This window comes from Triturus cristatus, chromosome 2_2 (genome assembly GCF_964204655.1).
Source record: "Triturus cristatus chromosome 2_2, aTriCri1.1, whole genome shotgun sequence".
Lineage (NCBI taxonomy): Eukaryota > Metazoa > Chordata > Amphibia > Caudata > Salamandridae > Triturus > Triturus cristatus.
In genome coordinates, this window is record NC_140582.1 from 522,599,015 (window position 1) to 522,614,784 (window position 15,770).

General features: G+C 44.7%; 1 protein-coding gene across 6 annotated transcripts in view; it reads right to left on the reverse strand.

The window, feature by feature from the left end:
• IQCM (IQ motif containing M) overlaps positions 1 to 15,770 on the reverse strand; it is a 1,338,699-nt gene that overhangs the window by 549,470 nt on the left and 773,459 nt on the right. For 5 of the 6 annotated variants that reach the window (XM_085641647.1, XM_085641643.1, XM_085641645.1 and 2 more), the window contains one exon: positions 11,940 to 12,083. The exons of the other annotated variant lie outside the window; for it this stretch is intronic. In XM_085641647.1, coding sequence (XP_085497773.1) covers positions 11,940 to 12,083 — 144 coding nt within the window. The remainder of the gene's footprint in view (positions 1 to 11,939; positions 12,084 to 15,770) is intronic. 6 annotated transcript variants of the gene reach the window in all.

The window sequence follows — 15,770 nt, forward strand, 5'->3', positions numbered from 1 at the left end:
CATATCGACTTGCCTTACGCAACAATACCTTTATTCAAATGCTGCACCATTCACATCAGACTAGCAATGCTACAGACTGCTGGGTCTGTGGCCGACTTCCCCCGTATCAGAAGGTGAAGGGAGTGTTGCCTCTTTTCCCATTTCCATTCTCCCATAATGGTTCTTGCGGAGCATGGTTTGCCTTAATGACATCCATCAACGGTGATGCCAAAGAATGTCAAGACAAGGAGTGTAGGGGCGACTGGGTATGGGGTAACTTGAATAAAGTCATGAATAAAGCATGTTTCCCAGATGAAGAAGGTCTTCCCCAAAGGAAAGGTACAGATCTAGAAAATGAAGAGTATCTGCAAGGAAATGCGACCCTCGACTTTATAGTGTTGAATGTTAAGCCCATACACAATTTAGGTCCATCCTCAATCACAGTCCTGCCAGTAAAAGGGAACTTGTGTGTCAGAAAAGAAGGCTCTGTACATTTGGGGCACAGCGAGTGTAACACTATACTGGTGTTTAAAGACAAAGGAAAGTCTTACTTCAGAGCATCACGACACACCTACTTTATTTGTGGCCAGACAGCCTATGTACAACTGCCCTTAGATTGGGGTGGGACGTGCTATATATCATTCCTTTTACCGCCCGTTTTCTTGGCCCCATCGAACTATCATCGAAATCTCCAACTAGCACTTATCAGACACAGACGAGGGCTCGATGCCTCTGGCATTGACCAGACTGAAATAGCTTGGGAACAATATACAGATTTAAACAAAGGATTCTTTTTCTTCATAGGTCCCGTCCAGAATAGTAAACTTATCCGCAGACTAACAAGGATTCTAGAAACAGTTGCTAATGAGACTGCATCAGCCCTGGGGAACTTGACCCAGGAACAGTCTGCTATGAGAATGGTCGTTCTTCAGAATCGTCTTGTTCTTGACGTCATCCTAGCGGATAGGGGCGGGGCCTGTAGAGTCATCGGTTCCAGCTGTTGCGTTTTCATACCTAATAACGCACCGTCTGTATACAAAGCAATAACAAGACTCCACAAGATTGCCCAAAGCATACACCAAGACCCAGGCACGTGGACTTGGTCCAGTTGGCTCTGGGAAATAATATCAGCATGGGGATGGAAAGTGTTGACAGTCTGTGGACTAATACTACTGATGATATTCAGTTGTTGCCTATGTCTGCAGTGTGGCCCAGCCATTTGCGGCCTGTGTGCTACTGCATGTGTTCCACATCCCCATTTACAGCGCATTGAAAATGGAAAAATAATGCTGCAAGAACAGATTGACTGTCTCATGAGAATAGATATGACATGAGGGTCCACTAGGGGACAAGGAGGGAATGAGGAAAATAAAATATTATAAGGCCTATGTGTCCCCGTGTGTTCCCCACCACTCATGTGCACATACATGTAACCTATGTATTTCCCCTCCATGGCCTGTCTATCATGATGCTTATGCTATAACGTGGCCTGCCATAATCCAGTCTCCCATGAGAGAAACGACAAATCTGCTCTGAGGCCTACACGTTTTGCATCGTGTTTTCCCGCATTTCCATTATTGTGGTTCAGCCAGAGCCGAAAAGAGGTTTCAGGCCTCAGAACGCTCTGAAAGCTGTAGCTGCGTATCCTTGGCCTTGCACACTTGGGCCTCAGCCAAAGGGGCCCTGTCCGAGACAGTATTGAGCACGGTTATCTGCTTACTCCTACCGAAACCACATTCCTGCCTGGAGAAGGAGGGATAAACATGACCCATCTGCAAAGGAGAAAGCCTAGCCTTTCTGTCTCTTTTTGTGCGATTACAAAGCTCACGTCAGTGAAAAGCCCATAGCCCCCATGTAAGACTTCAGCAGTAAACGAAGAAATAAATGCCACATTGGCCCTTGGTGATGGGCAACCTATGTCACGTATCAGTCCCTGCTCCAGACTTTAGATATCAGATAATACAAGATGTGCTGGTCGCCCTGACACTGAAGGCCTCATTTCCAGACTCTAGACTCCCTGGTTGCATAGCAACCCTTTCACACGTCAGTTACACGTCATGCTCGAGTTGAGCACAAGTAAGGCAAAGTTCCAGTAAAGTTCCAGCTGATCACGCAACCCCCTCTAGGCATCCACCCACCTATGACACTTACCTATTATCATCAAGTGGACGCCCACCTTCACGCCTACTTACACACCCACATGCTCTTATCTCATTCTCTCTTGCTCCGCCTGAAGCACTCTTGCTTACGTATATTATTACAAACATATATATACTGTACTCTGTGAATAAAGTTTGAGAATATCTTTTTGAGAATCCTGGTCCTGATCCCTTGTGGTGATGGAACTATTCTCCCTATAACTCGAGTTATTTGAATAAAGCCCTTGTTGAACCTGATACCACGGACTCAGCCTCTTGCTTCATGCATGATCATATTGATATATAGAAATTCAGAACGCGTAATATTTTATTTACGACACTTCTTTGAAAATATGGAGGTTCTAATAAAAAACTCAGATCCAAAGGGGAGACACCTGTTATTCTTAAAACATAGGGTGAGCATTCTGGTGGTAGTAGAATATGAGCCAGATGAGCCAGTTGCTCATTATTTTCAGAGGTCTGCCTCATGTTTGCAGCTGTCTGATGTTGGTCCGGGACAACCAGCCACTGTGATTTGGGTCAGTAGTAAGACCCTTTGTGGTTCTAGGCATACAACTAGTTGACACGCTTTGCATAATGACTTACTTAGTAGCAAGGGTTCTCAGTGGAGGGGAGGTTCTTTTTTATATTCGGTGAAGAGGGTAGATTCAGGATGCAACAGGATAAAATTACTCTGACTATCTACGAGGGTTTGAATTTTGTCATCAAAGAGTTTTAATTGCGTCACTACAATTTTCTGATTTTTTATTAGAGGCTCCATATTTTCAAAGAAGTGTTTAATGGTTTCCAGTAAAGCAGTGCTTAAATCAGCGACTCGAGGAACAGCTCCAGAAGTAACTATATTTTTGGATGGAGCTATAATTTTGGGATTAGGGATGTTGGACTTGGTTGCCCCCTCTTGAATCTTGCCATCATTCTACTTTAGTTTTTGAGGAGGAGATTTTAATGCCCTTGCAGAGGAACAGCTTACAACAATAATAGTGACATCTGCTTGAAAATCATGCAGAATGCAATGATTGGTGGTTTTGGCATGGGCAGGAGTGGTTAATTGCTGGCCTTTTGAAAGTATGCATGGTTGAATATTAGTGCACTCTTTTGACAGTACTTTATCAGGACTCGGTTGAGAGGTTCCCAAATGAATGAAAGAGTCCAGAATCAGATTTTGGACTGTGTCTATTACATTTTTGATTTCTGTGGAAATTGCCCCCATAGCAGATGATAGGCAGGATGTAATCAAAGGTGATGAAGAGGTACCCTATACACCTTGTTTGGATTGGAGGGTATGCTTTTTCCTCCCCATGTTGTAGCAAACAAGTTAATAAGACACAAAAATAGTGACAATAGAATCTTACCTTAGACTGAGGGGGTTCCTCCCGAAAAACAATGTGGCTCATTCCAGCCTCGTTCGGTCTGCTCACAGCCCCCACCACGGGTATTAGGAATGCACTTTATAGTGCTCACATTGATCCCCAGCCGGTGCGGCGATGATAGGCCGGGCTACCTTAGTCCCACAGAACAAAAAGTTCCCAGCGCCATGGGTATTCGGAATGCACTTTATTGTGCTCATGGTGATCTCCTTAGCGATACCAAAGGGGATGATGGACGGAGCGTTTGAGCAAATCAAACACTCAACCCCAGTCAACTGATCTGGGTTTAATCCATCATCATTCTTTAGCCCACTCCACCACCCCAGTTCAGACATGGCCATATGCAAATCAGTCTGACACTGTGCCTCATGGGAACAGTCCAGCCCGAACTGCCAAGCCATGTCATCCCTGGACCAGAAACAAGCATTCTGGGACCGGTTTCGGGTTCATAACCCTCATCAGCCAGGCTACCTTGAATCCAGTGGCAAAGTGAGGGAAGACATGGTTTGGCAGTTCGGGCTGGACTGTTCCCATGAGGCACAGGGTCAAGACTGATTTGCATATGGCCATGTCTGAACTGGGGTGGCGTGGTGAGCAAAATAACGATGGATTAAACCCAGATCTGTGACTGGGGGTGAATGTTTTGCCAATGTGCAACATTCCGTCCATCATCTTGTGTGTTTTGCTGTTTGCCCTATGTGGGAAGGGTATGCCCAGATGTGGGTCCCGTGCTCACTACGCCACTGGAGTCAAGCTATCCTGGATGAAGAGGGGTGAAACCCCGAAACCGGTCCTAGTATGCTTGATTCTGGTCCAGGGAAGACATGGCTTGGCAGTTCGGGCTGGACTGTTCCCATGAGGCACAGGGTCAAGACTGATTTGCATATGGCCATGTCTGAACTGAGGTGGCGTGGTGAGCAAAATAACCATGGATTAAACCCAGATCTGTGACTGGGTGTGAATGTTTTGCCAATGTGCAACATTCCGTCCATCATCTTGTGTGTAGGGCCTCCTTAGCCCCACAGAACACTGGGACACCTAGTTCCTGGTTACAGATCAGCAAAGGTTTCCTGCACCGCTAGTATTTCGAATGTGTTTTCTAGTGCTCACGGTGATGGTAATAATTGTAAAAACATCGCCAAGCAAGTAGCACACACCCATTTCAATCCAAGTATAAATCATTACACATGTTGCTGTTCAAATTCAAAATGTGTTGTGTTAGTTCTTGGTTTACAAAGAGTATGGGGTCCATGAGCCCCAAATCTTGAAGTGTTTTTTTTGGCACAGCCTTTCTATTTACATATTTCATGTTCTCCCTGCAGCAAAAGTGTATCCCCCTACACCAGGCAGACATAGTGGGGGGGAGGTCAGGGGACTTCCAGTTCTGGGCTATATCTCATTTGGCTATTAGGTATCCTAGTCCTGCAAATATCCTGTGATGTTTGTTGTCGGCCCAGCCATCCAGTATCCCCAAAAGTGCCGCTTTGGGACTTAATTCTGCCGTGGTGTGCAGCACCTTTCAATCTGAGCATGTTTTGAGGACCAGTAAGTCTTGAAAAAAGGGAAAAGTCCAAGTGACTAGGTAATGCTGTGAAGCATTACACTTATATTACTAGTGCTACCTAAGATCTAGTAATGCTTCTAGGTGCCTCACCAAACTATTATTCTTCTAATCGACTAGTTGATTTATATTGCCCACCTTCCCCCAGTAGCTACCCTTAGCACCATGCTACCTGTGCATTGGGCATCCACATTATCATCAACTTTGTCACTAACCACTCCTCCTTTACTCTATTGTAGTTCCACATCTCTATCTACTTTTGAAATTCTCACCCCATTCCTTAATTCTCTCTATGCCACCTACAACTTAAACCTTCATAGTCTTTTGTCACGTTCTATCACCACCCCTTTCCCACACTCTCTTCTCTTAGCAAAAATCTCTTGCACACCCAATCACAATATGTTGGACTAGGCCCTTTTTTCAGGGTCATCCCTGAAATTGTTGCCTTCCTCCTATATTTTTTCTGACCAGTTGTTGGCTGTTTTATGACTCTGGGCACTTTACCACTGCTGATCAGTGCTAAAGTGCATATGCTCTCCCTATTGTAAATTGATGTATGAATTAGTGATTCCATGATTGGTTGGTTTGGTTTACCTGTCAGACCCTAGTACAGTGCACCAGGAGTGCCCAGGGCTGGTAATCCAAACACTGCTGGTGGGCTTGCAGCACTGGTTGTGCCACTCACAGAAACAGCCTGTAAAAGTGTGTCTAAGGCCTTCCATTGCAGAGCCTGCATGCAGTCTGGTTCTGTCATGCTGACTGGGTAAGTGCCAGTCCCTAAACCTTCCTTTTCTTCATATCAGACATCCTTATGGTAGGCCCAAGAACAGGGTGCATTGTAAGTATAAGGTAGGACATGCCCTGGTGTGTGTGGCATGTCCTAATAGTGAATTATAGCCAATTTCGTTTTTCACTATTGCAAGGGTACCTGTTCCCCATAGACCAGAATGGACAGTTTGATTCTCACATCCTATAATCCTAACTGACTCAGGGAACATGGTAGAAATTCGAGTTTTAGTATGCCTGAACTCAGAATGATAACATTCATATTTTAGTGAAGTTGGTTTTAACATTCAGTGTTTGAAAATACCACTTTTAGAAAGTAGGTATTTTCTTGTCTAACCATTCAAACCTGCCTCTGCTAGGCTGTGTATTCCTTGTCTGGAGTTTGAGTGACAGGGCTGGGGAATTCCAGGAGACAGGGCGAGTCAGTGGTGAATAGAGAGATCTGCATGTAGATGGGAGGGAGGAGTTGCACCTGGGACATGAATAGGGCTGTGCCTTCCTTCCACAATGCTGGCTCCACCTCCTGTGGTGCGTCTGATGTCTCTACCCTGCACTCTGAAAGGAAAGAAGGAGTCATGTAAACAAAGTGCTCCAGGACTGACCAGAACTGGTTTGGACTAGGCAAAGGCATCTCTGCCTTCAGAGAACAAAGATAAACTGTGTATAAAAAGGGGGACCCAGACCCCAGAACTTTAGATCACTTTGGGAACAAGAAGAAACCTTTGCGGAGGAGTGGAACCAGAGAGACTGAGGAGAGACTATCCCTGAACCTGGGGGATTGGCCTGCAGTGGTTGCCTGAATGCCAAAGGAGAAAGGACTTTGTGTGCACTTTATTCAACTTGTAAAGGATCTCCAAGGGCATGAGAGAAGAGCTTGCCTCCTGCTGAAGTCTCAGGGACAACAGACTTCAACCACCAGCTCCACAAGAGTTAGTGCCTGTAGCTGAATGTGGGCCTTCTGAGGGACTGCGTGTCGCAAGGGGCTGGAAGCCCGACTCAAGAAGAAGAAGCGTGTCGCAGCCGCTGCCTTCGCATCACTGAACAAGGGTGTCGCCACTGGGGCTGTTGCATTGCACCGCATCACAAGAAGCACCTCGCATCCACGGAGAAGCGTGCCGCCGTCGCAGCCGCTGTCATCGCATCACTGAACAAGGGTGTCGCTGCTGCAGCTGTTGCATGAGCGAAAGCGTCTTGCATCATTGGAGAAGAGTGTCCCCGCCAAAGCCGCTGTCGTCGCATCATTGGACAAGGGTGTCGCCGCTACAACTGACGCATCGAGCCAAGACATCTCGCCACATCGGAGAAGAGTGTCGCATCAACAAGAAGACGCCATCTTAGTTTCTTTGCACCAGATCTTCAATGCATCACCACCTTTGCGTGTAAGGACTTACCACATCAACTTCCCTGCAACACTTTCGTTGCCCTGCGTGTCGCATCTTAAGTTGCATTGAACTCTGAGTGTTGCATTTCAGATCTAAAAGAGAACTAAGCTAAAACTACCATTTTTAAGTAACAGTATTGTGGATTTTTGTCGTTTAAGGTCATGTTTTAAATCTATATAAAGAATACTTATTTTTTATATAAAACCTGTGTGGTGTCCATCTGTAGTGTTGTTACTGGATTACTATATGAGCTCACAAATGCTTTACACACTGCCTCTGAGATAAGCCTGTCTGCTCGTGCCAAGCTATCAAGGGGGTGAGCACGGGTTATTTTAGGAGTGTACCCCCTTACCCTGACTAGACGCAAGGGTCCCTATTTGTCAAAGGTACCTACCTCTGCCAACAAGAGACCCCCAAATCTATCACAATAGATACACCTCTACATCATTCATGCCTTTGTACACATCCACCATTACCACGTTTCACCAACCATATCAACACCTCCTCTCCCTTCTCCATCCTCACTATTTTGGTAATCTCCCCCTTCCTCATCTCCTGCACACCCACCACTGTATTTCTCTAAACATTTAATCATTCTTTCCTACCCTTCCAACTCCTGCCATCCACCCTTGAGCCTCCTCCCACTCCTTCTCTCTATCCCTGCCTCAAAAGTGCTTGTAGATCACCTCCTGTGATCCACATGCCCTACTTCAACATATCAATTTAACCCCATCCACCTTCCAGACACTGCACGTTCTGCTAACTAACTACACAAAAAGTTGATGAGAGGAATGCTTGCAAATAGGCTAACCACTGGCAATCACTCTGAGTGGCACTGCAGCATTCCAACTCATTGTTTTTCAACCATGGTGCCACTTTAGACAAAGGCTTCACCTTATACAAATAAGAACTGACCCTACTCCTCATGGGAACAGTCCATCCTGAACTGCCAAGTGGGAACCCTCCAGAAGGGAGCACAAGCATCCCCAGGACAGTTTGGGTTTTGTTAGGCTCAGTCAGTGAGGTATAACTTTGATACAATGGCACAGTGAGCAAGTGACCCACATCTGGTCATTCCCATGGTTCATTAAGGCATTACGTAGTAGGGTAATAAGGCAAAAGGTGGGCATTTGCCTAGAGTGGCACAGTGGCAAACGATAATGAATTGGAATGCTTCCCTGAGTGCTTGCCAGCGGTTACAGAGCTTGCAAGTATTTCTCCTTTTAGAAATGGGGGTCTCTAGTTGGAAGTGGTAGGCACCCTGTCCAACTAGGCACCCTCCTTCTAGTCAGTGTAAGGAAGATACACACCCAAGAGAACCTCTGCCCATTCCCTTGGTAGCTTGGCACGAGCAGTCAGGCCTATCTCGGAGGCAATGTGTAAAGCATTTGTACATAAGACATACAGTAATCCAGAGAATCCACCCCAACTGGAATATGTGGCTGTGAAATAGGCACTGTTGTCGATTTCCACAGCTGCAGACAGGTGATGCGTTGATTCCTTTAGCCGCACAGCAGGGCCTGCAGGAAAGTAGGACAGGGGGTCTCGGACATCAGAGACTCAGAGCTCTGGACTAGGGCTGCGGCTGTTCTTCTGGCCGCGAACAAGAACTATCGCAGTTTTCCAGTGATGCGTTGGTTTTTCAACCACATGGCAAGCTTTTGTCTGGAAAAACAGTGCTGGAAGGGCAATGCATGGATTTTGAATTTTTAAAGCAGTCAGACAGCCTCCCAAGGGCCCAGAACAGGAATTAGCATGACTTGGCAGGTCAAACTCTCAATAGAGGTATTCAGGGGCTCTGCAGATGAAGTCTTTGATGGCCGTGGGACTTCCAACAGGAGGCAAGCACACACAAGCCCTTGGAGAACATTGAAAAAGCAGGATACAAGAAAGCAAAATCCAGTTTTTCCCTGCATACAGGCAGAAGCAGCAACTGCAGGCCAACCCAGCAAAGCAACACACCACAAAGGGGCAGTACTTCACCTGACAGCTCTTCTTCTTGGCAGAGTCCTCAGTCCAGAAGGGTTCTAAAAATGTGGGGTTACAGGTCCAATACTTATACCCCTTTTGGTCTTTGAAGCAGGCATACTTCAAAGGAAAGCCTTTGTTGTCCACAAGAACCTGCCTTGCCTTGCCTTGGCTCTAGACACACTACAGGGGTTGGAGACAGCATTGTGAGAGGGCAAGCAGAGCCCTATTCAGGTGACGGTGCAAACTCCTTCCACCACTCTAGCTAACCAATGCCCATCAGCCTAGTGATGGGCCATCAGGATATTCAGGGCATACCTCAGCTCCTTTTGTGTGACTATCTAGAGTGAATGCACAAATAACCCTTATCAGTCTAAACCAGACATTGATTCCACAGACACGCAAAGATACAGAATGGTAAAGCACGAAAATGCCCACTTTCTAAAAGTGGCATTTTCAAACACACAATTTACAAACCAACTTCACTAAAAAATGTTCATTTAAATCCTAAGTTCAGGGAACCCAAACTCCAAATCTCAATTATACTTTGTAAGATGTTTCAAGGCAGCTCCAATGATAATATATGGGCGATATAGACCTTGCAATAATGAGAAACAAAATTGGCAGTATTTCACTATCAGTACAAGCAAAACATACCAGCACATGTCCTACCTCTCACACACAGTTTGGGGCCTGGCAATCAAGCATTTGATTTACAGGCCCTGGGCCCACACAATGCACTTTACTAGGGACTTACCAGTAAATCAAATATGCCAATCATGGATAACCAATCATAATCCCAATTTACACAGGGGGCACTTGCACTTTAGCACTGATCAGCAGTGGTAGATTACCCAGAGTACACAAACCAGCAAAAACGAAGTCCAGCATACAGTCAAAAATACAAGAGGTAGAGGCAAAAAGACAAGGATGCCAGGTCTAACACCACCCATTACCTTTTGTGTGATTGATACAACATCCTAATTGACCACAGTAGTGACTAGTTGTGGGTATCTTGCTCACTGTGCCATTGGATCCAATTGGTGACATGAGTAGATTTTTTTAAGGCAAAGAAACTGCCTACGGCTGAATAAATAGAACCTGCGAGCAAGGAAAAAAGTAGAAGGGCAATCAAGGCTGAAAACCTGACCAGAAACTACTCAATCTTTAAAAGACCTAGGGCCCGATTCACAGAACTAACTTAAGACAAAATCCTAAACTTACTACCATTTTGGTATTCACAGAAGGCACTTACTCATTTTGGTATTCACAGAAGTTAGGAGTCCTAACTTTAGGACTCCTAAATGCCTTCTGTAAATACCGAAAGTCTTAAAATTAGGATTTTTCTCAATTTAGTAGTAGTAAAGTTAGGACTCCTAACTTTAGGACTCCTAAATGCCTTCTGTAAATACCGAAAGTCTTAAAATTATGATTTTTCTCAGTTTAGTAGTAGTAAAGTTAGGAGTCCTAACTTTAGGACTCCTAAACTGAGAAAAATCCAAATTTTAAGACTTTTGGTATTCACAGAAGGTATTTAGGAGTCTTAAAGTTAGGACTCCTAACTTCTGTGAATACCGAAGTGAGTAAGTGTCTTCTGTGAATACCAAAATGAGTAAGTGCCTTCTGTGAATACGAAAATGGTAATAAGTTTAGGATTTTGTCTTAAGTTAGTTCTGTGAATCGGGCCCCTAAATTCCATCTGCTCCTGTTAGGCCCAGCAGCCCAACATTTTGAGCAAGAGCTCACACACAAGCCATTCTCAAGCTCCTGAAGGCAAGGCTCCCAAAGGAGAATGACCACTAGTCTGGCAACACTTCGTTGGGTTGTGAGAAGTCATGCACAACACTAAAATGCTACCCATGTAAGCCACGTTGCAGTTCAACACTTTCAATTACAACACTACCCCATTGTGCAGGGTGTCCCCGTCTGTTGCTTTTTCAAAGGTAGGAAGGGCTGTATAATTGGATCTTCAATACAATATACCCAGTGGCGGCTCCTCCGCTAAGGCAGAGGAGTGTCGCCCCACTGCTTGCGCAGCAATGTAAAAAAATGAAATGATAATAACAGAAGTTATTTCTGTTATTATCATTTTCTTTTTTTCCGGCCAGGTTGGGTGGGACTGGGCGCCCATGGCGCCTGGGAGGAGGAGTGGTTGCTGCACACTCCAAAGTGCACTGAACTGCTTGGATGGCCGCCTCGGGCCAGCCAAGCAGTCCTGCGCACTTTACATGTTCCTCACCAGGCTGCATAACACAGCCTGGTGAGAAACATGCATACCCTCCCAGGTCCCATCTTGGCTCTGAGCTACAACTCTCAGACCAATTACAGCACTGCATTGTAGTGTTGTGATAAGTCAAGGAGGGAGCCTGGAAGCTTCCTGGTTCCCGAGAGACGAGGGACTACGCGACAGAGGAAAGGCGGCTGCGGACGTAGCGAGAATGTAAGTACATTAATTTTTTTCTTTTGTAATCCCCCCAGCACCACCCCCACCCCCTTTTCCCCGCCCCTCTACTTTCCTTCCCTGCCACCTGCTACTGAATATACCATGCCACGCCTGTCTGTATTGTATGGGTTACCATAACATATCCTTGATACACTTTAAAAACCCAACAAAGGATGCCCTATAGAGAGCAGCTGGGGCAACTGTTTGCAAACAAGCCCTCAGTTGAGGAATGACTGAGCTGTGCACAGAACAGTTGAAACTTATGAAGTATGTCTGGGCACCAGGTACACCTACTTTTTCTGGGATCCCTGCATCTTCTCCTTCCTGATACGTTCCTGCCTGTATTTGTTTGCATTCAAAAACGATATCCATTCTTTCATGCCATGTTTCTTTCCATTATTAATGTCTTCGACTTCTTTGCATGTATATGTCAGCCCCCTGAAAATATGAAAATAACCAGTCTTTACAAAGTGTGTCAGAAACAGACAAACATTCTAACTGCTGTTTTATGGTCAGGCTGCAATGAACTAATAATAAACATCAAGCTCAAAACTTGATCTCCATCTATAAAGTACTCAGTAAAACTTGATATCTGTTAAATATTTTAGCCTATGTTTCATTATGAATTTGCATCATAAGTGAAAAATAGAATTTCAAACCTACCCTTTACAAAAAAACTATGACTGATACACCTGTCAACAGAAGAGTCCACGTCCTGATGCATTTGATAGAGCGGAGATTGTCAGTGCCTACATTAAGATCATTTTATCCTTATTGTCGAGACAGGAAGTCAACTCGGAGGATCCTAACTCCTGCCTTGGTCTTGACTCCACTTGGATGAATACCAACTCCCTGAAACTAAATAGAGACAAAACCAAGGTTATGGTTTTGGGGAAGAGTCATCGGCTTTTGGCGCCTCTACATGGGCCTGGAACACTGGGAATACCACCTACTCCCACCATTAGTGTCAAGGATTTGGGATTCTGGCTCAAATCTAGCCTGTCTACAAAGCTACATGTGGCCAAAGATGCCCCCTCATGCTTTGCTATCATGAAGTAGCTTAAGAAAATCTTGTGGATACTTCCTTTCTCTGCTCAAAGAATAGTCATTCAGGCCATGATATTATCCAGACTCGAATATGGCAACATCCTCTAGCTAGGTGCAGGCAAGGCAACAATAAGACATCTAGAGGTGGTTCAGAACTCCGCAGCGAGGCTCTTATTCCACCTCTCTTAATATTCCTCAGAATCTGGGCTACTTCGCCAACTCCACTGGTTCCCAGTAGACAAGCGAATAAACTTCAAAGCAACATGTTTTATGCACAAAATCTGAACCTGCTTGGGACCGCTGTACTTACAAAGCCTGATGACTCCCTACCATCCTGCTCGCACTCTACGTTCAAGCAATCAATCCCTTTCCACTGTCCCAAGAGTTAGATACACCTCTATATGCAATTGATCCTTCTCCTTCCTCAGCCCCAAGCTATAGAATTCCCTCCTCGAATCCCTGAGAACCTGTGTCTCCCTTTCAATCTTCCACAAGGAATTAAAGACTCTGCTCTTTTAGCTCCATTAGGTTGGTCTTCCTGTACTCAAAGTGCTGGGAAACCCTGGTAGGTAGCTACGCACTAGATAAACACTCAATAGTAATAATAATAAAATAGGTGCGGTCAGACAGGAGACAAAAGATGGATATATCTGTCTCTATTAATAGAAATCCTATGTAGATCTAAAATTTTGAATTATTTTTTTCACAACCAAAATTTTTCATTGCAACATATATTAATATAATGTATAAAAATACCAATACATTCTACAGAAGGAGTTGAATTATTAAGAGGCTAGATAATCACAACAAGGCCATATTAATTACTGCTGTACTCAATGAGCAGAGTTCTGAAAAGCTCTAATACCTGTCACATCTGACTCTCACTGTTTCACATCTTATAATTTTGATGTTGAAACTATCCTCAACTAGTTCTGCCTACCAGCAGTATTATGGCCTGTGTTGAGGAGATTGTAGAACCCCAAGAGAGCCTGGAGGAGCCACTTCAGGAGTAAATATCCTTGACGGGAAGTCCACCTTGCAACAGAAGAATGCAGGAACTGTCATATGAAATATGGATACTAAAATGTAGCCCTGAATTGTGAGTGCATTTCCAGGACTTATTAGGATTTTTCTCAGTTTAGTAGTTGTAAAGTTAGGAGTCCTAACCTTAGGACTCCTAAACTGAGAAAAATCCTAGTTTTAAGGCTTTCGGTATTCACAGAAGGCATTTAGGAGTCCTAAAGTTAGGAGTCCTAAACTTAGGACTACTAAATTGAGAAAAATCCTAATTTTAAGACTTTCGGTATTCACAGAAGACATTTAGGAGTCCTAAAGTTAGGAGTCCTAACTATACTATTACTAAACTGAGAAAAATCCTAATTTTAAGACTTTCGGTATTCACAGAAGGCATTTAGGAGTCCTAAAGTTAGGACTCCTAACTTTTGTGAATACCGAAATGAGTAAGTGCCTTCTGTGAATACCAAAATGAGTAAGTGCCTTCTGTGAATACCAAAATGGTAGTAAGTTTAGGATTTTGTCTTAAGTTAGTTCTGTGAATCGGGCCCAAAGAGATGATGGACAGAGTGCTGAAACCTTTCAGATACTCACCCCCAGTCACAGATTTGGGTTGAATCCATCTTTGTTCTTTTGCTCACTTTGCCACCCCAGTTTGGACCCAGCCATATGTAAATCAAGCTTGACCCTGTGCCTCATGGGAACAGTCCAACCCGAACGGCCAGGCCAGGTCCTCCCTGAACCAGAAACAGGCATCGTGGTCCGGCTTCGGGTAACACCCCTTATCAGCCAGGCTAGCTTGAATCCAGTTGCAAAGTGAGCCAGAGATGTAACTAAAATGTTTTGTCATTTTAGCCAAAACTTTCTCCCAAATTTAGATATTCGTAGGTAATACCACAGCAGATTACGTGCATAGCAATTTCAAATCTTCATATATGGCATTGTAGCTCACTGTATGGGTCCATCTTAGTCAGTGAGTAAATGCCTTCTATAATGTGCAGATTTCTGTCGACTTGGGGGATCTCCGAAGAAATGTGTTGTCAGTTAACTGGAGGAAGATAGACACAATTTAATGACTATGAGATTATTGTTCCAGATTCTGGGTGCATCGATGGTGAAATCCTGTCTTCTAGGATTTTCATTCTCGAATTGCAAAACATTCAGGAGAGAAACCCTGCTTCTACAAGACTCAGCTCTCCGAGAAACAAATCTGAAAACCTCTTCTACTCAGCTCATGGTCTGATGACCTTGAACGGACTCCTACACTGGCTCCTAGGTCACTTCATCATCAGATTTTACTGAAAAGGTCAAATTGTCAAGTTACGAGTGGGTATTGCCAGATGGGCTCCATATTCCAGGCTTTTCCATCCAACTTACAACCGCAAGACTGCATACCACGTTGTGGAATTTGCAATGTATGACCCCTCATGACTATCAGGGATCTCAAAATTGGTTACTTGTGGATCAGCAAAACAATTAAACCCACCCATATGTCATGTGTGGCTGCCCTGTTCTCTCAGTGTTAGGACTAGGCATCCATTTAAAATGTAGCACTTTACAAAACCCATAAATAAAAGTGATTTAACAAATAAGCAGGCTACAATATTCTCTGTGGCAGCAGAATGTTGGTGCGCTCTTTTTGTGCACTTTTGTCTGTTATGATCAATAAGAATTGATGTGTGTGTGTGTGTTGATCACAGTAGGGAGTGGAGATGTGATCTATTGACAAGGTTGCTAACTTTGAAAGCTGGACACCTGTGTCATGATATCGTCGTGCAGCACTGAGAATCCCATGATTAAGAGGAAAGTGTGTCAGCAGTGGTGTGTCAGCAGTGGCGTCAGCAGCGGTGTGTCCTCAGTGGTGTGTCAGCAGTGGTGTCTGCAGCGGCATGTCAGCAGTGGTGTGTCAGCAGTGGTGTGTCAGCAGTGGTGTCAGCAGTGGTATGTCAGCAGTGGTGTGTCAGCAGCGGTGTGTCAGCAGCGGTGTGTTAGCAGTGGTGTGTCAGCAGTGGTGTGTCAGCAGCGTCGTGTCAACAATGGTGTGTCAGCAATGGTGTGCTAGCA